Consider the following 24,490-nt stretch of genomic DNA (forward strand, 5'->3'; position numbering starts at 1 on the left):
GGGCGAGCGGTAGTCTCGGCGCCGGGGACTCCTACTCCGCCCGCAGGCCGCCTGAGTAGGGAGACGTAGGGCCGGCTCTGCGCGCCCGAGCGCCAGGACGCAGGTCTGGGACTGTGGCTGAGACGCGCCCCACGGCCGACCTCGCGTGGCAGGATCCCCAAGTGTTGGTCCCCAGTAGCCAGAGACTCCCGGACCCGGCGCAGTAGCCCTGGCCCCGTAACGAGACCCCGGGAACCCGCAGGGGGCGCACTCCGGCCAGCCGCTCCGCCTCCCCCCGACTCCGGGTCTCGGGGTGAGCCCTGCTGCGCTTTGGGAGCCGGGAGGTGCGCGCGCCGCTCCCGGGGGAGGCCGACCGCCGGGCGGGGGCGCCCACGAGGCCCGCCCGGCACCGCACCCGGGCGCACGGTGAGTTGGCCGGTGTCCGTCCGGGGAGGAAGTTTTCCAGGAGGCGCCGCGGGGGTTCTCATGTCCCTCCGTGGGCCAGCGAGGGCCGGGCTGCCCAAGGCGTTTGCTGCCCTCACACTGGCCCCCGGTGTCTAGGGCCCGATCTGCCTCCCTAGCATCTTGGCCTTTCAGAGGTGGAATGTAACAATCGCAGCCCGCTGTGTGTGAATGTGAGTGTGGTGTGCGTGTGTGTCGGAGGGATACTGGGGAGCAATAAAAGGCAAAAAGAGTCCGAAACAAAAAAAGAAAAAAAAAAAGCGGAGATTGAGGAGGAGCGAGGGAGGAGGGCGGAGGCAGAGGAGCGCGCGGCGGAGGCGCGGGAGCCGGGAGCTGGGAGCGGGGACCGCGCGCGAGCGGCGGGCAGGCGGGCGGCTCTGGCGCTCCCGCTCTCACCCGCACACACACCGGCACACACACCCGTGCACACAGGCGCGCGCGCACACACACCCCTGCACACCTGCACACGCCCGCCCGCTGGCCCGGGTCGCCGGGCGCGAGGCACCGAGGCGGGGATCCAGCCTGGAACCCGTGCCCACCTCGGCGCCTTTGCGCTCCGCAGCGGCTCGCCTCGGCCAGCGCCCCCGCCGGTCCTGCCAGAAGATGGTCAACGACCGGTGGAAGACCATGGGCACTGCTCCTCAACTTGAGGACCAGCCTCGCGACAAACCTCAGGTACGAGCTGCCAGGCTTGTGGGGACATCCTGGGTCCCTGGCGGTGGCCGATCTGGTTGGTGGGATGGACACCAGCTCCGGGCTGGAGTTTGGGGAACACCCCCAGCGAGGCTCAGGGAAGGAAGGGCAGGTGCCCTCTTCTCCATGCCTCCAGAGGAGGATTGAACTTGGGGTTCAGGATGGGGCCCTACCCTTACAGGAGGGAGGACCCCCTTTGTGCCTCCAGCAGACGCCCGGGGCACGCTGTGTCTGAGGGACCTTCAGTTCCCAGTGCGACCAGCCCTTTAGTTGGCTAAGCGACCTCTCTGAGTCTGTTCTGTCCCCTCTGCAATGGGCATCTTAACTACTTACCAACCTGTGTGCCACCCTGTGCCAGGTGCCTGGCAGGGAAGCCTGAGCTTCAGGACCAAGACTTTACCAGCCCCCTCCCCAAATCCTCACACTTTAGCCACACACACACACACACACTGAAGGGGATCGATAAGTATTTGCCTCCTGTGAGGATGCTGGACATGGCGCTTCTCCAGCTCAGAAACCCAGGGAGCAAGGCTCTGACTGAGCACTGAGCAGGCTGACCCGCTGGAGGGCACACAGCTCTGTGGGGATTTGAACCTGGGCCCGTGGGCTCCAGGTCTGTTCATTTTGCCTTCCCCGCTGCCTCTTCGAGGGCAGTGGAAGTGGGCAGGCCTGGAGGGTGCCCAGGGCTGAGCACCGGAAGAAGATGAGGGCAGAGCTCCAGGGCTGGCCGGAGAGGGGGCTGGAGATGGGAGGCTGAGTGGAGGGGCGGCCCTGGGGCGGCCCCGGGCCAGGCTGTCAAGGGACTGGGGCAGGCAGGCGAGATGGGGAGGCCTGCTCGCCAAGGAGCGGAATTAATGGAGCTGCCCGTTTTAAATTTCAAATTTCTCCCAGACAGATGTCATTGGGGAAGGAACAGTCCGTGTTGGCAGCCGCAGGAGGGGGCGGCAGGGGCGGGCCTTGGCGGCCCCTCGCTCTCTGGCGCTGCAACTTGCTCATTCTTCTGGAGTGGCACGCTGCTGTGACAGGAGCTCTACAGTTTGCAAAGGCCCTTCCCAACCTCACGTCCCACAGCAGCCTGGGGACGAGGCGCAGATGTGCGTTCTCAGGTCTCAGAGGGATGCACGGTGGTTCAGGCATGTGCCCAAGTTACATGGCACATCAGTGGGGGGAGCAAGGCTTAGAAGCCGAGCCTGACCCCAAGCTACCCCTGGTGCCTCCAGGGTGGTCTGTTCCCTGTTAGGTCAGGTCCACACCCCAGCCACCCCCAGAGAAGAGACCTGACTTTCCCACCTCTTAGCAAGAGCTGGCTTACCTTCGAGAGCCGTCGTTCAAAGCCCTCCCTCGCCTGGCCCATTCTCCCTTTTTATTAGCCTCTTACAGGTACTAAGTGCTTGTCATCTGCCAGCCCTTTGTCCCACACCAGGCTGCCCATTTCCAGCCTTTTGTTGGCTCATTGCGTTGGCTGCACCAAGCTCCTCAACACACACACACACACACACACACACACACACACACACCCCTTCACTCAGGGAAAAACCTACTAAATGCCACCTCCTCCAGGAAGCCCTCCCTGATGCCCAGAGGCTGTCTTGAAGTCCCAGCAACATTGTACCAGTGCTGCTTAGCTGCCTTCGTATCACTGACTTGTGCCGTAGCCTTGAGTCTCTCCTCTATTAGGAGCTTCCTTTGGACACACGCTCCTTCTGGGTCCCCGTCCTGGGGTCTCCCCAGGGCTCAAGCTGCTGGCCTTGAGGCCTCTCAGGTCAGGAGCTGAGGGATATTTGTTGAGTTGAGCTGCATGGAATCTCAGCCAGGGGGAGCTGAGGAAGAGGAGCCAGCAGGTGCTGCTGTGTGTCAGAGGGAGGTGGCTTCTTGGGGATCTGTTGGAACTGTGGCCTCAGGGCCTCCTGGGCTGGCCTGGCCTTTCCCTGCTTCTCCCAGGGGACACCTATTCCAGCTGCCACCAGGCCAGTGTCCAACTGTCTGCCCTTGGGCATCGGAGGCAGCTGAGGTCTTGTGGCTCCAGGGGCCTGGGCCAGTATCAAGCACTGCCTCACCTTGAAGATCCTTTGGTGGCCCAGCATGTAGACAGCCTGTCCCCTGGGCCAGCTCCAGGTAAGGCCTTTCCGGTGCCGAGTTGGAAGAGAGAACCTCTGCCGCCCGCTTCCCTCCAGGCCTGTTCCCTGGGGCCCTGCTTCTAGTTGCTTCTCAGCCCCAGACATGCTGTGTGATTCTGGGTGAGTCACTCACCCTCTCTGGGCCTGGGCTTCACCATCTGTAAAATGGAGCCGCAGCCCCTGCGTCCTCCTCACTTCAGGAGGGCTGAATGGAGGGTCAAGTGAAGTACTGGCCTGTTTTGCAAACTGTAGGGCATTGCTGCCCTCCAGGTGGGTGGGTGACAGTTCTCAAAGCAGTCTGTCCCCTTTCTCAGGCTGTTGGGGTCCTGACCACCCCTTTGCCCACCAGGGAAGGGGGTCTGGCGCCCCAGGTCCCAGCAGCAGGGCTTGGCTGCAGGCCTTGAACAGACACATTCTCTGAGAGAAGATGGCAGTGCCTTTCCCTCGGCTCCCATTTCTGAGTCACAGCCCCTGGGGGGTCGTCCCCCTTTATGGATGGGGAAACTGAGGCAAACAGAGCTGGAGCTGGGTCCTCCCGGAGGCCGACGGGCCTTGGTGGGAGAAGGGAGGGACGAGAGGCAGCCTGTCCTTTCTCCGCTCTGCCTGCCCGGCCGCGTCACGTGATTAATTCCCAGGGCGGGGCTTTGAGACTCCCAGACTCAAGGCACCCACTGCCAATGAAGGGTTTGTGTCCAGTCATTTCTGGGGACCCCACGGGCTAGCTCTGTCCCCACGCATCTGGCCTCAGCTCCTCCTTTGCTGGGTGACCTTGGGCAAGATGCCGCCTTCATTAGAACCTCCCTTTGCAGAAGGAAGGGGCTCGCAGGCCCTTGGGGCAGGAGGTGGCTGTGGAATATCTGCCAGGAGTTTGGAGTTGCTCTGATGGAAGGATCTAGAAATAGCCATGATTCTTCTAGTCTTGCAGTGTGGGGCCAGAAGCCACCGTGTAACCCCTTTCTTGTTTGGGGAGGCGCTTGTGTCTGAGAAGTCCCCTGCCAAGCCACCCCACACGGCAGTCCACCTCCGACCTACCCCAGGCAATTCTCAATACTTTTGAAACTTCTAAAAACATTTTAGAAAGAAAAAAGATTCTTGAGAGGTTCTCCCCGATGTCTCAGCTTTACTCCGCTGTGTTTAATTCACTCGGTGACGATTGCAGAGTCCCTCCCCGACCCCTGCGCGGCTGGGAGACACAGCCGGAGCCCTTGCCCCCAAGGCTCACAGTCCCGGGGGACCAGCAGACTCACAAAGCATGATGGGGGGTGAGGTTGAAAACGACACCTTCTCCTCTTGGCCCCTGGGGCTTGGGGTGAGGTCCCTGTGGGGCAGGGGTGGGAGAGGAGGTGGGTGAAAGGAAGAAAGAGGGGGCTACAAGTCCAGGACCCCCTCCTCCACCTCTGGAGCCCTCACTCATTAGCCAGCTGCGCCGTGACAGTGGACCCGAGGTGGGGGGGCAGGCAGGGTGCACCGTCTGCAGGTGCCCTGAGCCAAGGGCTCATGGAGCAGGCCACAGGCCTCCTTCCTAAGTCGTTGGGACCCCAGAATTTCGAGCAGAACCACCAGCCCCTCACTCTAGGGGTCTCTGAGATGCCTCTCTTCCAGGGCCAGGGGCTCAGGGTTGGGCTCAGGTCAGGAGCCTTTTGCCCAGGGGTGGACTTCTGGGGTAGGTGAGGTGGACTCCCCCCAGGGGTAGGCCAGGGACTGGGCCTCCCACCCTCCCCACTGACCCCCTAAGCTCCCCAGAGAGCTCCTGCTAGGCCCCAGACCACCCACCACCCACCCTCTGCTCCCATCTGCAGCCCCACAGCATGTTTGTCCGTGAACAGCCCCCTTGCTTTTGGCCAGGGTGCCCCTAGAAAATGGGCTGGGGGCAGCCTGCACCTGGGCCTCACCCTGCCTGGCCCCTCCTAGAGGGGACTGTCTTCTTCCCACCCTGGTACCTGCGGTGTAGGCTCAGTCCACCCAGGGGACAGCCATCACTTCTGTCCCTTAGATAACAAGGAAGCAGGCAGGGGCCGGCTGGACAGGATGGGCCTGCAGGGCACCAGGGCAGTGAGGCCCTTCCTCCTGAGCCCTCCCTGCTCCCATCTGGACCCACGCCCACTTCTGGAGGCTGGGGACTCAGACGAGGCGGCAGGACAGATGTTGCCCAGCAGGCGAGGCTCCTCTGGGGCTTCCTACCTCCTGCCTCCCCCGGCCTGAGCCCATCTTGTCCTCACCTCGGCCAGCACTTGCTGGGCAGCTGGACCGGGGGCCAGCACTGGGGGGGTCCCACAGGGGACGAGGCCGAGTGCCTCCAGTTGGGAGCTCGTGCAGGTGGTTGGGGCAACAGGAGCCTCGAGGCTGGGGCTCCCCTCCAGCCACCTCCCTGGGCACCTTTCCAGTCACCTGCCCCTTGCCACTGGAAAGGGGGACTGTGCCTGCGCCCCCTCAGCTGCGGCGCGGCTGATCACGGAGCCGCAGCCCCACAGCACCCCTGGCCCGGCTGCGTGCCGCCCAAAGCCCCCCTTATTATCTCAGGCAGATTTCTTTGCAAGGCACGTCAGCGCAGCCTATAAAAGCGAGCAGCACTTCTCGTTGACGGCGCTCTCTGCAGACTAATTCTCCTCTGCCGAGTGGCCTGTTTCATCTTTGAGTTCCATGGTCCCCTGTCCCTGGGGGGCCCCCTGCAGCTTTCTTGAGCCCCTTCCCTCCTCCACGACCCCTGCCTTCTAGCCAGGGACCTGGGGTTTGGGTAGAAGTGGGTGCCCTAGAGGGCCGGGGTCCTGGAGACACAAGGGGACGTGACGGGCCACTGCCTCGCCAGCTGGGGACATCAATGCTCTTCAGCTGGAGGACATTGCTCCAAGCTGCTCGGGACAAGGTGTCTGCCGACTGAGCTCTGGGAGGGCCTGACGGGGACTTGCTTGCTGACACAGGCAAGCTTGTGTCTCAAGCCCCAGTCACACTTCAAGCAGAGAAGGGACCCTGTAGGGTCACTTAGCAAGCAGCCTGGGCACAGAGAGTGCGGTCCCAGAGCTGCCCGGCCCTGGGTTCAGATGCCTTCCACGTGACCTTGGGCGAAGCCTTCTGCTCTCTGAGCCCCAGTTTCCCAGCTGCAGGATGAATCCAACCACAGTGGGGGTATTGGAGATGCCTGGGGACGTGTGCCAGGGTCGGCAGGGGTGAGGTGGTGCCCAACGGTCTGGAAACTGCTCACCTGTCCCGACTGGGGAACTGGGACGTCCCGCAGGCCCCCTTCATGCTGCCGTCAGGCCATCAGAGGTGCCCTGCCTCGGGGTCCTGGGTTCGGCATGGGGGTCTTGGGCCTCTGCCCTCCCAGACCCTGAAGGTCCCAGGGACGCCATCTCCTCCCCACTGCAGCATCGCCCCAGAGGAGTGACCTCGTGCCTCTGCTCTTCTCTCTACCCGGTGGCCAGCCACCCGGTGCCAGGTGCAGAGCAGGTCTTTGCCCTTCGGGGGATCCTGGTCCAGGGCAAGTCTCAGCCTGGGATGGCCGGCCCCCCAAGTGCCAGCTTTCCCTGTGACCACAGCTATTACTGCCCAAAGGGATGTGTGTCCCCAAAGAAAGTAGGATTCACAGCCTATGGGACAGGAGCTCCCTCGGGGCAGGGCCAGGACAAGTGTCCACTGTGACCTCCTCAGGGGCTGGCCTGGTAGCTGGCTCATGGGGACACCAGTGAATGCTGACTGGATGTTTGAATGAAGTCAAAAGCGATGGCTATCTGTCTTATTAAGTGCGGCCGAGGGGGCAGCAAGGGCTGAGAAGAGGAGGGCTGAGGAAACAGTCAGGGGAGGCTTCCTGGAGGAGGCAGCATCTAGCTGGGCCCTGAAGGAGGAGAGTGAGTGAGGCCAGTGGAAGAGGAGCAGAGGAAGCGATGTCTCAGCCCAGTGCTCAGCCGCGCAGAGATGGCAGAGGGGAGCCCCCAGGGGCCGGTGTGGGTAGAGTGACCGGTCCAGACGTGTGGATCCTGGGATGGCTGTGGCCCTCAGGGCCTGGGCCAGTGGGGGGAGAGGACGCGGTGAGTCCCCACTGCTGCAGGGAGCAGCTGAGGCAGCCATTCTCAACCTGTCTCATCTCGAGGCACACATAATGACCAAAATTCTGCGGCACGCCAAAAAGTACGTTTTTTGCTGATCTGACAAAAAGTAGGCACAATTCTGATCGATTTACAAAAAATAATAACAGTGATTACCTACCCTTTTTGCTCCAAAGTGACTTTTTAAAAAATCAGGTGCCTATACTTGTTTATAAGGATTTCTGGTACCAAGAATTAACCAATCAGAAGCAACCTTGTTATGTGATGTGACCAGTAAGATTCAACTCTGTTATATGACCTTTTCAACTCTGTTATATGACCTTTTGTTTATGGCTCATTCATTTATTTATTGAGGGCAGGCGCACTGGACGCGGCTGCTGTCGGCTTGGCCGTTGCCATTGTCTCGCTCGACAATCTCAGGGGAAAGGGGTCAGCGCCCCTGGCCCCCGGGTGTGGGAAGGCTAGCAGCGCACCCGCGGATCAAGGCGGGCGAAGGAATTCTCTCCCTGATGTCGCGGATAACCAACGGCCCCCCTGGGGGGCTGCCTGTCCGCCTGCCCCTCTCCCCTGACCCCGACGCCCTCCGGGGCCGAGCGGGACACTCGGGAGTTACTCGTAGCGTTTGAATTTGTGGGAAAGGAGCTGCTCGCTCCACCACACTTTCCCAGAGCAAGGTCTGTTACGGGAGGTAAGGGAGGCCGCTGCTTTACGGGTTCCGAAGCAAGCAAGCTGTCCGTTACAGCGGTGAGATCCCCCAACGCCAGAGATGTGACAACATGAAAAAGGAGACGGGGCGTCCTAGCGTCAGCCACACACAGAAGTAACACTTTCGGCAGAAACTAAGAACAACGAGCCTTCCCAAACGCACTCGCACACTGAGCAGGGAGAATGAAAGCCGGAGATACTCACTGGGCGAGCTGGCTGCTCCGGGGGCGGGGCCAAGTGCGTCGGTGCACGCACTCGTTGGAGTTCAAGGACGCCTCACCTCCCATTCGCTGAAAACGAGGGGGATGGACTCGCGGGAGCCGCAGCCTGGGACAAGGTGGAGGCTGGGGGTGGAGTCTGACCTCCGCTTCCGATTTGCTGTGTGACTCGGAGCAAGTCCCTCGCCCCCTCTGGGTCTCAGTTTCCCCATGCATCACATGCTTGGTGGCCTTCCGCAAGTTCTCTTTCCGCTATGACAGACCTGCCACGGTTTCACAGCGCTTCAAGTACAAGCTGCACTTGGATGCCAGCTTCCTTGGTTGCTGGCCCCCACTGCGCCCCCAAACCCCGGCCCCGTTCTAGCCTGGCCTGCTGCCTCCATCCTTCGTCTGCTGTGTTGCCTCGGTTCCGGTTCTGGGGGACATAGCTGCCCTGTCGCCCCAGCCCTCACCTCCTCAGGAGGACAGAGGCCTTTTCCCTCCCCACATGTACTCTGCCACCCGGGTGTGTGTTCCGCTGCTCCCACCGGGACCTGCTCTGTGGACAGTGAGGGGAGGGGAGGAGGGAGGAAGGGGGGAGGGTGCTCCGGGGGCCCCGCTGTGCCCCGGACCCTTGGCAGCCTCAGGGGCCCGCACAGCTTTGGGGTTGGGGACATGGATGCCCCAGGCTGAAAGGGATCTTCAGCGACGGGCACCCGGTACTACCCCAAGGCACCCATTCCACCGGCACAGAGTGACAATTGGCAGCATCGCTGTCAACCTCACAGCTCTCTCTTCCAGCAGGAGTCTGCATGGCGGGAGCCCAGGGGTGGGGTGGGTGTGTCATCATCGCCCCCACTTTACACGTGGGGACACCGAGGTTCGGCAAGGTCGCCCCTCAGGAAATGGCACCGTGGGGACCTGGGTCCAGCCCTCTCCGGACCCAGAGGGCTCGGTGCCCTGGGCTGGCTGGGTGGGGTGGGGTGGGGCCGGCGAGGAGGCAGGGTCGCTCTCTGCATTGGTGTCCCTGTCCCTGCACCTGGGTGTCCCTCTCCATCCTCACCATCTCTGTCTCCCCGAACATCTCACTGTCACTCTCTTCAGTGTGCCCCTTCCTCTGTCTCTGGGACTCCCTTCCCCCTGTCCCCAAGAAGGGCACCCCCTGGGCCTTGTCCAGAGGCCCGGGTCTGCCCCTGAGGCTGCCTCTTCCTTCTCTCTCCTGTCTGTCCGTCTGTCCGTCTCTGTCCATGTGCCCCGGCTGGCCTGCAGCGGCCGAGCTGTGGCTACGTGGTGTGCACAGTGCTGCTGTCCCTGGCCGTGCTGCTGGCCGTGGTTGTCACCGGCACGGTGCTCTTCCTGAATCACGCACACAGGCCCAGCACGGCGCCCCCACCCATCGTCAGCACAGGGCCGGCTGGTGCCAATGGCGCCCTGGTCACCGTGGAGAGAGCCGACAGCTCATGCCTCAGCATCCTCATTGACCCGTGCTGCCCCGACCTCGCCGACGGCTTCGCCCGCCTGGAGGACACCCAGGCCTCCGTGCTGCAGGCGCTGACCACGCACCAGGCTGAGCCCCGGCTGGCGGGCGAGCAGGACAGGGAGCTGCTGGACACGCTGGCTGACCAGCTGCCCCAGCTGCTGGCCCGGGCCTCAGAGCTGCAGGCAGAGTGCGCGGGGCTGCGGAAGGGGCATGGCGTGCTGGGCCAGGGGCTCGGCGCCCTGCAGAGCGAGCAGGCCCGCCTTATCCAGGTAAGGGCCCCGGGCGGGGCCTGAGGTCTTGGCGGGAGGGCGTCAGCCCTGTGCTGGGCACTTGATATCCATGGCCTCACTGAGTCCCCAAATGCCCCAGGACCAGGGGCTGTTGCTATTTCTACAGACGGGCAGATGAGGCCCAGACAGGCAAGTCTCTTGTCCAAGGCACACAGCCGATGGTGCCAGGATTCCAACTGTCTTCTGCCCACAGTCCTGGGGGCCCTAGGCATTTCTCCGAGTAGGACCTCTGGCATCCAACAGTCAGGTCAGATCCAGGGCTTGGGGGCTTCCCAGATGCTCCAGGGCAGGTGGGATGCTGGCGAGGGCCTGACCTTCAGTAGCAAATTGAGGTTCAAGGTCAGTGGCAAACTTTCTCCCGGCGGTGCCATATGGCAGAGAAAGCTGCACCCACTCCTCAAATCTACCCTCCCCCTCACTGCTACTCGATGCCCCAGCTTTCTAGGGAAGGAGGGACCAGTGATTGAACCCAACCAGACCCCCAGCCTGTCCCCACCTGCACCGCCGAGCCAAACCAGGTCCCAGGGTGAGTTTCCAGCGCTGACCACACTGACCACACCTGGAGCACAGCAAGGAATCTTCCCCTCATGGGGCTGGAGTAGTGTTGAATTTGACTCATTTCCCAGGGGCTCAGGGTGATTTCAGACACCGAGTGTCTTACAGAGCCCTGTCGCTCCAGCCCTCCCAACACTTCCCAGACCTCAGCTGATCAGCCCGACCTGGGCTCTCAAAGCAGTGCCCACAGGCACCCCTGCCAGGGCTGCGGTTAAAGGCATGTCCCTGGGCCTCACCCCAGACTCCCCAGCAGCTCAGCAAGCGCCAGGGAGACTTGTGCACCCGTGGCCGAGACCCCTGGCCCCGGAGGTCCTGTCTTCAGGGTTAGAGTCCCGGCTGTGGGGCCTGGGGCATGTCTGGCACCCTCCCCAGGGTGGGTCTCCTCACCTGTAAAATGGGGGTAACATGGTCCTCACCTGACGGGGTGCTGTCTGCACATCAGCTTCCTTCCTTTTTTTTCTTTTGATTTTTAGGGAGAGGGGAAGGGAGGGAGAAAGAGAAGGAAAGAAATATCAATGTGTGGTTGCCTCTCACATGGCCCCGACTGGGGACCTGGCCTGCAACTCAGGCACGTGCCCTGACTGGGAATCGAACCAGCAACCCTTTGATTCACAGCCCGTGCTCAATCCACTGAGCTACACCAGCCGGGGCTCAGCTTCCTCTCTATGGCAGAAATGTTTGCACCTGAAGCTGTGGGAGCCCCACTAACAACCCCTTTTGCAGAAGGAATGATGGACCATCAAGTGCTACGCACGCCCATGTGTTAGGCAGCAGGGCCGCGATCCTGACCCCTGCGGGGCTGGGCTGAGCATGGCACCCTGTCTACCGGCCGTGGCGGCTCCGAGGGCCTGCCTCTGCAGCTGCCGCGTCCTCTGGAGGGCGTCCACGCAGCTGAGCCAGCAGGGTCGGACTTTTCCGCAATCAGGAGCCTGTTTCTATGCCCATTTTAACTTCAGTCATTTGCTGGTTTAAGCCAAGGGCTTCCTTGCCTGTTAGCAAGTGTGGGCCGCACCCGAGTTTCTCATGTGTTTGTGGTGTTTGAAAAACATGGGCAGAACCCTAGACACTTCACCAGTGAGCCTGGTGATCTTTCCACCCTCACCCCCGGAGGCTGTCCCAGGGACCCCCCTGCACACCCGTCTGCCTGACGCTGCACTGAAGCCCAGGGAGGGAGCGGCCAGCAGGAGAAATCCTGGCGGACGCTCTCCCTGCGAGTCTCCACCCGGCTCCCCCAGGCCGCAGGCTGCAGGCTGCTGGCCCTGGATCACCTGCTCCCCAGCCGGGAAACTGTCAGGGAGAGAAAGCTTTGCAGCCTGTGCTTCTGCATAAGCCCAGCCTCACGTTCTGCAAACTCCCGGCTGCCTAGTTTCCTTCCTTGGATGAGCTGTTATCCATGCCCTCCTGCTGGCCCCTGGCTGCATGACCATGACCGACGTCCCCTCCGCGTGGTCCTGAAGCCTCCCAGAGCCTGGGGAGGGGAGGTGACAGACTCCAGACCCTTCAGGCCACAGGCCCTGCCCAGAGATCTGGGGACACCACACTGAGCTGTACCCCTCTGGATGTAGGTGGTGGGAAGGGTGGCCACCAGCAGGGGGTGGGGCAGGTACAGAGAACACGAAGTGAGCACTCAGGCCCCCGACATGCTGCATGAACCCCTGCAACATGGGCCCCATTCTTCTGGCTCACAGAGGGGAAACTGAGGTATGGGGAAGTTCAGCGGCGCTTCCAGGGCCTATGAGAAAACCCGGAGCCAACGTCAGGGCCGGGATCCCAGCCACTGCCCTCCCCCTGGGCTCCTCACACACGGTGACATGGCCCTGGGGGAGCACCCTGAGGCCATTCTTGGTCAGGGACCTCTCCTTTCAGGCCTCAGTTTCCCCAACTGTAACAAGGAGAAGACAAGGCCTCCGTCCGGGCAGCACTGTGGGGTGAGGGGTGGTGCTAGACCTGAGAGAGCCTCGAAAAGTCAAAGCGAGTCTCACCCAGGGGATGGGTGGGGCGGGGCAGTGCCCTGGGCCGCCCCCCGCCCCCGTTGTGGGCAGACCTGGCCTTCCAGGCCCTACAGGGATTGGAAGAGACGTTGGGTGAGGGTGTTCTGTAACGTGGATCGTGCCTTATGAGTTCATGTAATGAGGTGGCCGAGTATGGGGTGCCCTGCTGTGGGCCCCACTCCATGCTGGGTCCTGCCCACAGTGTCACTGGTCACACGGCAGCGGGGCCAGGGAGGCCACGTCGGCTGTTCACCCCCTCCCATCTCGTAACTGGAAAATGAGTGAGCTGGGGTTGAACCCAACTTTGCCTGATGCCAGGTGTGTCCTGTACACACACACACACAGCGGGGCCACTGGCCCAGAAAAGGGAGGAGCGGGAGCCACCCCAGCCCCTCCCACAAGAGCCCTGAACTCGGGGCACCGGGGCTCAGACCGCTTTGGGGCAGGGCTGCAGCCGGGCTGGGGCTGCCGAGGCTCTGCGGGGCAGGGGCGCTCACCTTGCCGGCAGGTGTCCTGCTGTGTGCCCACCAGAGCCCCTGCCCTCTCTGACCACCCCCGTGCTCCACAGCTTCTGTCTGAGAGCCAGGGCCACATGGCTCACCTGGTGAACTTGGTCAGTGACGTCCTGGACGCCCTGCACAAGGACCGGGGGCTGAGCCGGCCCCGAGTCAAGGCTGACCTGCAGAGGGCACCTGCCAGGGGACTGCGGCCCCGGGGCTGCGCCAACGGTGAGTGGGGCTGAGCGGCTGCCTTCCTTGGGGACCTGGTGCCCAGCTTCATCCCCCCATTGCCCCCCATCTGCCACACTGATAAGGAAACAGTGCTGTCGTCTTCCAAGGACGTCCTTCTGCGGGGCAGCACCAGGACCCGCCCTCCCCCAGCCTCATGGGGCAGGGCTCCTTGTGCCCACCTTCCAGATGAGCAAATCGAGGCTCAGAGATGGTGCTCATCACCCCCCCCAGGGAGTGGCAGAGCCAAGGCGCAACCCCAAGGCTGAGGCTCTGGAGCCCAAGTGACATTATGGGGGGACAAAGAGGTCCAGGGACAGGGGGAGGGGGCAGGGCCCAGGCACTGGGCCAGCCCTGCTGAAGGCCTTCCCCGTCGCAGGCTCTCGGCCCCGAGACTGTCTGGACGTCCTCCTGAGTGGCCGGCAGGAGGACGGAGTTTACTCCGTCTTCCCCACACACGACCCCGCCGGCTTCCAGGTGTACTGCGACATGCGCACAGACGGCGGCGGCTGGACGGTGAGTCTGCGGCTTCCTCCCAGCCTTGGTCAGGAGGTGACAGGAGGCATGGCTGCCGGGGGCAGGGAGCCTGCTTGCGGGTCTCCCGCCAGGCCAGGAGCCGTCCTGCTTCCTTGCACCTCTGGCTCCCGCCCGGTGGGAAGTGGGAGCAAAGAGAGGTCCATGGGCGGTGGAAGGACAGGGCTGGGCGGTCACTGAGCCCTCTGCCAGAGAGGCCGAGGGTGTTGCTGTTCTGCCAGGAGCCCCGACGTCCACGGGCAGGCCTGCCGTGGGACCTCGGGCACGTTACTTAGGTTCTCGGAGCTGCGGTCCCCTCAGCCGTGGAACGGGGATACCCACCCACATCACTCACAGGTCTTAACTACAAGCAACAGAAAGTGGCTGATGGAAGCAGAAAAGGGGTGTACTGAGGGAGACTGGGGTCCCCGAGAAACCAGCTCAGGGCCGCCCAGCCAGGAACAGAGCCCCCGGGCCCCACCAGGGGCAGCCTGGTGAGAAGCCCGGGGCGCCCCAGTGAGGCAGGTGGGCCAGCGGGGCGAGGTGAGCGCATCTGGACGGCAGAGCCGCCACGAGGCTGGGCGTGAGATGAGAACATGGGGCTCCACACGGCCCCGAGACAGACAGACAGACAGACAGACCTCTAAACCTCTCTCCAAGCTCCAGAGGAGAGCTTTCAGATGCACTGAATCTGCGTCTGGGGGATAAAAGCTCTTTGTTTTCTTAACTCGGAACATCTGAGTTATGGTGTTTGCCTCTGGGACCCCCTCTGTGGGAAGAAAAGCACCGACTACCAGCCAGAGCCCAAAAATCAGAGTTAAGGCTTCGGACAGACTTAATGAAAGACCGAGACACCAGCCCGAGACGTGAATCTGCACTCAGTCTCCCGGGAAGCTGCGCAGGGGATGGGCCGGGGGGGCGGGCAGTTCCTGGGGCGGGGGGCTTTGGGCGATCAGAGGGGAGCGGGTGAGCAAGGCGGGCCCTCCCGCCCGGGCCCTCCTGTCCCCCGCCACCTCCCACTCACTCACCAGGACTGGCCGGCCCCAGGAGGAAGGCTCCACTCTGCCGGGAAGCGTTTGCGCAGCCCATAAACATTAATATCCATATGGGCTTCCGTCAAAGGCAGTCCTTTCCCAGGCACCTGAGGGCGCCTGTCAGGACCACCTACCTCCCTGCCACACGGAATCTGTCAGAAGCTCAATGTTGTTCGGGAGGGAGCCGGCCGCCGCCTCTCCAGCCGCCTGTATGCATCCATCCTCGTTAGGTTCTGCGTCCAAACTGCCGACCCTCAAGGGCTCTCCCTGGTGGACAGGGTGCCCGGGGCTGGACCTCCCAGTCGGAGCCTGCTTCCCATACACGGGCGGGGCGGGGATGGGGTCAGCAGCTCTGCCCCCCTAAGGGGTACTTTCCAGTTTCTATCCCACTGCCCTGCCCCACGGAGCTCCGGCAACCCTCCAGTCCCTAGTGCTGGCCGGGCAGCCTCAGAGAGGGCAAGAGATGGGTCCAAGGGCACCCAGCACATGAGCTGCCGGCCTGGGACACGCACACCCAGCCTCACGCACGGCCGTGGAACTGATGGGCGGTGACTCACAGGTTGAACCACTGGCCAGAGGATTCAGCAGCAGAGGATTCAGGGAGTTGTCAGCTGCAAGGCTGGGGGGCAGGCAGGACCCCAGAGGAGAGCCCCTGACCCAGCCTCGGGTGGCTGAGAGAGGCTCCCAGACAGGGGTCCGAGTGCTGGGGGACGAGGCAAGGACAGTGTTCCAGGCAAAGGGAACACGCGTGTGGTCAGCAAGGCGACGGCGGGACTTGTTCTGGGACTGTGGTGACCCTGCCAGGGGCGCTGGCTCCTCCCTGCAGCTGTGGTGGCTGGAGGTCTGCTGGGTTCCCAGGCCGCCCTTGTTCTGGGGGGTCCTTGGAGCCTGCACAGCACGATAGTGACCTGGGCAGTGACCGAACTGCCTCCATCTGAGCAGCTTGGGTATTCAAACTTTTAGGGGTGTGGGGCAGTGCCCGTGAAGGCTGGGCCGGTGCCGTGGCACTTGATAGACGGCAGCTGAGTGGCGTGTGCCAGGCGCTGACTGCCAAGCCTGGGGAGCGTGGCGGAGAGCCAAGCCCGGGGGTACCATTTTCAGTCCAAAACAGGGCGGGGCCTGCTGGGCTTGACAGCTGGTTCTGAAGGGGAGGGAGGTGACGCTGGCTAGACCTACTGTGTGCCGCCTGGCTTCCTTCTTTCTGTTGTTGCTTCTTGGCTGCAACCCTGCAGGGCAGCCACGGGGCTGCAGACGCTGCCTTTGTATGGATAGGGGAACGGCTGCCCAGCAGGGCTGTGACCTCCCCGAGGTCGCACACCGGTGAGAGGCAGAGCTGGGGTCTCCAGGACCCTGTGCTTTTGCTGGTGAGACCCAGAGGTGTCCAGACAGGACGTGAGGAGCAACTGCGTCGCAGAAGAGCAGCCTCCCCAGGGGCCGCCTTTGAAGGGCTGCGTTCGCTCGCGCCTCCAAGCTCTTTGTTCTTTAGAAGCAAGGATCCGTCTCTGCCACAGCCTCCCCCTCCCCCCAGAACCAGGGGCTGGTGGCTGCCACCAACACAGGCCTGCCAGTAATTGGTTTCCACAGAAGCTTCATCAGAGCCCAGGAAAATCCCAGATGCCGCCTCCAGAGGCCCCTTCCACGGTGGCAGGGATGTGCTCTCCCCATCTTTAGGGTTTGGACACACCCAGTCCCCATCCCCTGGGCCTCAGCAACTGACTACCTGCCAAGACCCTGCTCAATCAACTGGTTAGTTGAGCGCCTCCTCCTCTGGGAAGCCCTCCTGGACTACTCCACCCCCCACCACCAGTGGCTGGCTCCCCCTCCTCCAAGCTCCCAGCGGGTCTAACCACAGTTACCATTACGGAATGCTGTGTAGCAACCAGCACACGTGACCATCACCAAGACCTTGTGGGCGGGGGCTAGGATAATCCCCATTTTACAGATGAGGAAACCGAGGCACAAAGATCAAGGGAACTGCCAGGTTGGGAACCTGCCTCGCCCCAGGTAACTCTCTGCCCTGCGACTGACTGACTGCTGGATTGTGCATCCATGTCTCCGGGGGCTGTGAGCTGGCCAAGGGCCAGAGTCACCCCTGTGAGCTCGGGGATGCCACACAGGGCCCGGGGACGCAACCCTCCCACTTTGTAGAAGACAGGGGCCCAGACCTCGATGGCCACGCAGCCCCTTGGCTGGAGTTCCGATAGAGGCTGGTCTCCCGGGGGCCGGCCCAGGAATCCCACGGCGGGACTGGAGCTAGGCTGGCTGCTCAGCTATGATGAGGGCCAGGCAGGCTCAATCCCCTCAGCCACAGGGGCCCCTCAGCCTTTGTGCACCACGAGCCCCCCTCTCTGGGCCTCCATGGGGCCCCCGCACCCAGCCTTGAGGCACCCCCGCTCTGCAGAGGGCGCCCCCATCTCTCCAAGCCTTCCTCTTCTCACCTGCCCGATGATAAAGGGGGGCACGGAGCCCTCGCTCTGGGACAGCGGAAAGGAGGGCAGGGCGGGGGCTGCCCCTGAGGGTGCCGTCTGGGTGGGTAACCACGGACCCAGGCCCTGGGGGGCTCAGGACAAGGACTCCGTACTCTGGGCACCGAGGCAAACCAACCAGGAGCAGGTCGGACGGCGGTTTGTCCGAGGAAGGCACCCTGGCGGGGACTGGACCCACGGAGAGTGAGATGGGTCCCTGGAGCCTGTCTGACACGGGGGACAGCCAGCGGCTCTCCTGCCCGCCCGCTGGCCCTCCTGCCTTTCAAACCGGAGCACCATCCGTGGGAGCACGTGGGCCGGCTCCCTGGTCTGAGCCCCTTCGGTGGCCCTGGGAAGATGCGCTGGCTGTAGAAACCCTCCCCAAGAAAACAGCCTCCGTCTTCCCGCTGGCTCCTGGCACCCGCCCAACAGGCCAGGGCGGCCGCCTGCGTTTCCCCATCAATCGCTTTGCAGTTTCAACTCCACAGAGATGCACCAGGGGCTGGACTGATGGATATTTTAGCCTCTAAATTAATAAGTGATTAATTTGTTTCCCTACCTTTTCCCCTCCCTTTTTTTTGGGGGGGGAAGACCTTTCTTATTTATCTTTAGAGAGAGGGTAAGAGAAGGAGAAAGGAAGAGAAACATCAATGTGTGGTTGCCTCTCCTGTGCTCCCCACCAGGGACACGGCCTGCAACCCAGGCATGTGCCCTGACTGGGAGTTGTACTGGTGACCCTTTGGTTCACAGGCTGGCACTCAATCCACTGAGCCACACCAGCCAGGGCTCCCCTTTCTTTTTTCCTTAAGTGGGAATCACGTCCTGTGGGTGGGCAGAGAATGGGGAGAGGATCCCAATTCTTTACCCACTTTCCTCTCCGTTCTGCCTTTCTGGCCGGCCCCTGCTCTGTTGTGGAGGCCTTCGGCACGGCGCCATCCCGCCGTCCGGTGTCCCTAGAGCCAAGCTGGTTTCCAGAAGCCCGCAGCCACAGCGGCACTTCAGCCTGAGTCGGAGAAAACCGCCCTGCATGTCTGAGCACGTGGGAGGACCGGCAGACGAGCGGGGGCCACCGGGCGCACTTGGAAGTTGCCGGCACGTTGTGCCGTGACCGGCTCTGGGGTGAGGCTGGGGTTCCGCATCTGAGGTCCCAGCCTGGACCCAGCACAGCGGGTCACTTGGTGTTGGCGTCCAGGCATAAGGGCAGCCCGTGGCAGTGGTCAGCAATAGGTCGTGATGTGTTGGCAGGTGGCAAAATCAATTTGATGGGCTGTGATCAGCATTGTTTTTTAAGTAGAGGAGAGGGGACTAGAATAAAACAGGACAGAAAAATCAGAGCCTGTCCCTCCATGAAGGGCAGGCGCCGTTCCAGGAATCTCCTTTGTCAGGGGGAGACCCCTGGGCACGGGCGTCACTGTGTGACCCTCCCCAGGTCCACGTGTCCAGAGCGGCTTCTGCAACCCCTCACGGGTGGGCAGTGGTGGTTCGTCCTCACTCGGGTTGAAGGGCCCGTGTTGACAAACAGCTGCTATGGCTTCAGAGGTACGGTGACGCCGACCACTTTGCTGGGACTATCGGCAGTGCTAACCTGGTTGCCATGCACTGGCCCAGGTGCGGGAGAGAGGCTGGGGGTCCAGGGGACCCTCAGACACATGCTCATGCCCACTGATCCCGCACCAGGCCCCTCAGAGGGGTCATGCCTGTGATGGGCACCCGGCCCAGGACAGACAGATGTGGGGTCTGCAGCTCCGAGGTCAGTTCTGGGTGGGAGAGGCCTGGCAAGCAGCCAAGGGGCCCAGCCTGGGCGGTGGGTGCCCTGGTCGGTGTAAACCCCAGCAAACACGCCTGTGAACGTGGGCGGTGGAACGATGGCCTTCAGGTGTCCCGCCGGGCCTTAGACCGAGGGCATGACCGCCCACCCTGCTGCTCATGGCTACCTGTCCCAGCCGGTGCCCAAGCCTCCGTGTGCAGTAACAAGGGTGGCAGGGTACGCAGGACCTTGACTCTGGGTCGGGGAAGGAGGGTTCAACCCTCAGCAGCAGCTGGTCTTGGCCGCCCTGGCCGTCTGTCCTCACGGGCAGGTTGTCTGGGCTCCGCTCCCGAAGCCCAGCACCCCACACCCTACGATGTCCTAACAGCAGAAACGGAAGCTGCAGTGGTGGCGATAACACTTCCAGCCGATGTGCGCCTCAGTCCTGGCTGGAGTCTTGGGAGGCAGGCTTCTCAGCAGACGCAGCAGTGGGGCCTGGAGGGGACAGATGTCTTACCCAGGCCACACAGGGGGCACACGGGGGGCCAGCACCCTGTCCCTCCTCCAGGGACGTCCTGGAGCCCAGTCCTGCTTCCCACCTGGGGTGGGTCCCCTGTTCCTCTGCCCTGAGGCTCTGAGGGGCGAGCCCTGACTCGGTTCCCCCAACTGGCACCTGGTACAGAGGTGCTCAGCCAGATTATTTGAGTGAATGAACGGGGCCCGGGGCCGCCCCACTGGACGGCTCAGGGAGGAGAGGGTACAGGGCCCACGTCCAGCAGGGAGAGCCGGGGCTGAGGGAGCCGGAAGAGGGGAAGACCCCCGCCATGGGCGCCCTGTGGTCGCCTGCAGTCACCAGCTGGCACTTACCAAAGCCCATTGTGCCAGGCGCCGAACCCTTCTCAGTAGACGGCTGGGGTGCTGTCAGGGCCCCATTCTACAGATGAGGAAGCTGAGGCTCAGAGGAGGGGATAACTCCCCGGTGCTCTGGAGCCCAGGTCTGTATGCGATGCCCATCCTGTCCCTCTCTACCCCAGCCCCCGCCCTCCCCCCGAACAGGCTGCCTTCTCTGTCCCTGGCAGGATCAGGCCTTTCTCGGGGCAGGCGGGCGTGCTCAGGGTCACCGTCTGCAGCCCAGTGCATTCTGCACACCCTCAGATCTTCCGAGCTGATTGAATTTCTTTGTGCTGAGCAGGCCCCTCCTGACAGTGCCCACATTTCATGGCTGGGCCGGGTTTCGGGCCGTGGAGCACGACAAAGAGGTGACGCTTCCCTCCTCCGCCTGACGGAGCGTGTTTTGCACCTGCAGGCAGACTGGCACCTGGCAGCTCCGGGTGGCTGCGATCAGGCTGCTTAGTAAGGAACCTGGCCGGTCGCTGGCGCGGCTGCCAAACCCAACACCTCCGGCTGCCCAGATGGAGGGGTCGGCGGCCATGAGGAAAGGGCTGGTTAAACAGAAAGCCGTGAGGTGGGGGTGAGGGGAAGGGGACCGTCGGCGTCAGCGGATCTCGCACAGACTTGCTGGCGCAGCCCAGCCTGGGCCAGCGAGGTGCTCATTTCGGAGCAATTTAACGGATGGGACACCCTACTCCCCGGGCGGGAAGGTTATTAAACGAGGGACAGAGGTCGCCGGGCTGTGCATCAGCACCCAAGTCACACCCCAGCCTGCTGCTGACCCCCCCCCCCCCCGCCTCCCGTCCTCCCCCGGGAGGGGCTGGGGCTCTGGTTTCCCAAACCACTCCCCCACCCCCTGCCCGGGCTGTTCTGTAGGTGTGGGTGGGGGTGGGGTGTGTGTGTGTGCTCCTTTTTTAAAAACTTGAGAATGGGTTTTTCTTCACTTTTTGTTTCACCTGGGAAAGATGTCAGGACCCTTGTCCACCCCTTTTATTGACTAGTGGGGAAACTGAGGCCCAAGCAGAGACGGGTCCAGGCTGGGGTCCAACAGCGAGGCAGCGGAGATGGGCCTGGGAGCTGGGTTTCCTCCACCCCACCCCACCCCAGCGACTGTGACCCCTTCGTGAGGGGCCGTACAGAGGGCCTGGGGTCATCCAGTTAGCCCCGCCTCGGGCCCCGCAGCCCTCTGGAACCCCGGCGCTGCTCCAGGCCCCGTGCTCACAGCTGTCAAGGACCATGGGATGCCCAGCCCTGCCCCCCACAGCAGGCAGAGGGGACAGGGGGGCAAATAGGGGGGCCTGGCTCCTGCCTCCACCCTCCCCTCTCGTTGCAGGTGTTTCAGCGCCGGGAGGACGGCTCCGTGAACTTCTTCCGAGGCTGGGAGGCGTACCGGGACGGCTTTGGCAAGCTCACGGGGGAGCACTGGCTAGGTGAGGGTCCTACCGCTGGCAGAGGTGGCCTGCTCTCCCCCCGAGTGTCCCATCCTGGGGGGCTGGGGCAGCAGGCCCTCCCCAGACAGCTGGACGTCTGCATTTCCCTGGCCTGGCACGCCGGGGTCAGCTCACAGGTCCAAGGGGGATCAGGACATTCAGAGTGAATGAGGTCGAGGAGCAGGAAGGCACGAGGGGTCCCCTGGACACATGGGCTTTTTGTGCTGGGGGCGCCGTGGGACCTGGTCACTGTTCTGAGTCAAGGGCGCTGTGGGCAGGTGCAGGGCTCAGTTCTAAGTGTGGGGAGGGCCGGGGCGGCCCCCAACGTGCCCTGCCCTGGAGGTCAGCGCTCCGACCGCCCTGTGGCACGGCACATGCCGCCCGCCACTGTTGCAGAGGGCTCAGAGTCCCACTGTCTCGACTGCTATTGTGTTCTTACTGCTCACCTGTGAACCCGGTGTTTTAAATTTCGAACACCTAACACGATCGCATTCTAAAGAACAGCATCCGTTCAAACCACAGAAATGAGGTCCCACGGATCCGGGACGTTGTGGCTGGAGGACAGGTTTTGGGTTTTTGGAGACACGGTTCCCCGTGGGACAGCAGCAGCGACCACAGGCACCGTTCCCAGCGCTGCCCGGGGATTCTGCCGTGAAACTGGACTCCCTCCAACTCCACGGGTTCCTTAGTCCAGGGGAGGTGCTCGCACGGTGCCCGGCCTCTGCCTGTGTCATCTGGGCAGTGGCTGTTGTCACCGTTGTGCGTTCTCTGCCCTGGAGAGTTTGGGCGCTCTCTGGCTCCTCACATCAGCCCCACGAGGCCCAGTCCACGGGGGTGCAGGCTGAGGACCAGAAAGGGGGGGAGGCTTGAGCAGGAAGCCCAGCCCGGGGCAGAGATGAGAGAGGCTGGGAGGTGAGAACCTCAGGGTGTCCGGACCCTGCCTGGGCCCCGGGGGAGATGCTGGGCAGGTCAGTGACTCCCTTTCTCTGGACCTGGACCAGGGGGATAAGGGACCCCTGGGCTGGATGGGGAAGGGCCGCACAGCCCTCATACCTGGGTAGCTTGCACACGCTGACCTGCACACAGGTGGGGGGCCGGTGGGGGGCTCAGGAAGGCAAGCAGGAGGGAGAGGCTGATGAACTATCTCTAGATGCTGATATCCTGGAAGGTGCTTAATTAAATGGCCTTACTGAGAGGTAATCAGAGCAGGGAAGCACTGTGGGTGCGTGTGGTGGGGGAGAGGGAGGCCGGCAGGAGACCCCGGATGGGCCCAGGGGGCTGGGGGGCAGCGAGGGAGGGAAGGGGTGGGTTGGGTGTTGTGTGTGGGGGGTACAGAGTCAGGCCCTGGAGGTGTCAGGAGATGCAGACACCCCCTTTCCGTCACCTTCCTGTCACCAGCCACAAGCCTAACTCCTGTGCCTCCCTGGTTCCCTCTGGGGGTCACCTTCCAAGCCCCCCGACCCCTCCTGCATCCCCTCCCCTCTCCAGGGCTGAAGAGGCTCCACGTGCTGACATCACAGGCGGCCTACGAGCTGCGTGTGGACCTGGAGGACTTCGACAACGGCACAGCCCACGCCCACTACGGGAGCTTCGGCGTGGGCTTGTTCTCTGTGGACCCCGAGGAGGACGGGTTCCCGCTCACGGTGGCCGACTACTCGGGCACTGCAGGTACGCCCCGGGCGGCCACCAGTCTCCAGGCCTGGGTACCAAGGCCCCCCACCCAGCCAGCAGGGCCTGGAGTGTTCGCCAGCTGTGCAGATGAGCCGAGTGGGCCCGGAGCCAGGAAAGGGGACATTTGGGCTCGCTGGGTCCCCAAAGTGTGGCGGCTGAACCCCTCTGGGCAGGTTTCTTAGGCAGCGGCAAGAAAGTAAGGGAGGGTGTGAACGGCTGAGAGGAGGGAGGGACTGCCTAGACCCCAGAACAGCCATGGGGACCCCAAGGGGGTGCGGTGGTCTGTCGGGCGGGGCAGGTGTGTGTGCACCAGCGCGTGTATGTGGGGCACCTGTGAGCATCGCGCCTGCACCTGTGCCCCGAGTGCGCACTCGCGTGTGTGTCCGCACAGGGGACTCCCTCCTGAAGCACAGTGGCATGAGGTTCACCACCAAGGACCGCGACAGCGACCACTCGGAGAACAACTGCGCCGCCTTCTACCGCGGCGCCTGGTGGTACCGCAACTGCCACACGTCCAACCTCAACGGGCAGTACCTGCGCGGCGCGCACGCCTCCTACGCCGACGGCGTCGAGTGGTCCTCCTGGACCGGCTGGCAGTACTCGCTCAAGTTCTCCGAGATGAAGATCCGGCCAGTCCGTGAGGACCGCTAGACGGGCCCCGCCCACCCACCGCCGCACTGCCCTCCCTCCGCTCGCCACCCCAGCTGCTCCTGCCTGTCACCTGCCTGCCTGCACCTGGCTGACCTGTTCTTGCGTCATTGGGGTGCACCAGGCCCACCCAACACTAAGCACCCTGGACGGATGGGATCGCGCGTCACCTTCACACTGTCCCTAGTCCCCAATTTGCCTCTGACGGGGGGTGGGGGGTAGGGGGCGGGGCAAATGACCCCAAATTCTACCTGCCCAGACTTTGGCTCCTGGGTTGTCTTCTTCTGGTCAGGAGTCGGCCACAGCTCCCCACAGCCCCCTGCGCACTGCCAACCCAAGCACCTGGCGTTATGGGGGCACAGAGAAGAGGGGACAGCACCCTGGAGCCCCTCTAGCAGACCCAGGCAGGTCTGAAGCCAGCCTCCTCTGGCCCTCCGGACCCCCTCCCTGGTTTCCACTGTGCCTGGAGACCCCACCTCTCCCCAAGAGCCCTGGGAGCAGGCAGCGCTGAGGGCAGCTGTGGCCAGGGGCTGGCACCATCCCACCAGGCCCCCAGGCCAGACTGCAGCTCATCCGCTGACTGGGACTCATGCCTCAAGGTGGGGCTGGTTCCCCGAAGTCCCCACCCTCCACCCAGTGTCCCCGTAGGCCTGGCAGGTCCCCGGTGCCCTTGGCTGCCGTGCCCAGCCCCCTCCATTTTTCTGCCTGTGGGAGGAGGGGACAGATCCCAAACCACTGGTCTGGGCCCAGCCAGTGAGGACCTCTTGATTCTCTGGGCAACACAGGGCTCGTGGCACCCCCAATTGCCGGGATCCTAAGACTTCCTCGGAGCAGGCCTGGAGGGTGGAGGCTGG

The 24,490-nt window shown here is 63.1% G+C and overlaps 1 protein-coding gene across 1 annotated transcript; it reads left to right on the top strand.

Moving 5' to 3' along the window:
* Positions 1–1,044: 1,044 nt before the first annotated feature.
* Positions 1,045–23,639, top strand: FIBCD1 (fibrinogen C domain containing 1). Its single transcript, XM_037158572.2, has 7 exons — positions 1,045–1,116; positions 9,463–9,942; positions 13,078–13,237; positions 13,617–13,753; positions 21,221–21,317; positions 22,806–22,985; positions 23,380–23,639. Exons 1-7 carry the CDS (start codon positions 1,045–1,047, stop codon positions 23,637–23,639), a joined length of 1,386 nt encoding a protein of 461 aa, XP_037014467.2.
* Positions 23,640–24,490: the final 851 nt, after the last annotated feature.

Source organism: Artibeus jamaicensis, unplaced genomic scaffold (genome assembly GCF_021234435.1).
Source record: "Artibeus jamaicensis isolate MK-2021 breed Jamaican fruit bat unplaced genomic scaffold, CSHL_Jam_final contig_471, whole genome shotgun sequence".
NCBI classification, from domain to species: domain Eukaryota; kingdom Metazoa; phylum Chordata; class Mammalia; order Chiroptera; family Phyllostomidae; genus Artibeus; species Artibeus jamaicensis.

Coding starts and splice junctions, on each gene's coding strand:
- FIBCD1 (XM_037158572.2), top strand. CDS start 1,045: ATGGTCAACGACCGGTGGAAGACCATGGGCACTGCTCCTCAACTTGAG. Junction 9,943..13,077: donor AGCAGGCCCGCCTTATCCAG/GTAAGGGCCCCG, acceptor CGTGCTCCACAG/CTTCTGTCTGAGAGCCAGGG. Junction 13,238..13,616: donor GCCCCGGGGCTGCGCCAACG/GTGAGTGGGGCT, acceptor TCCCCGTCGCAG/GCTCTCGGCCCCGAGACTGT.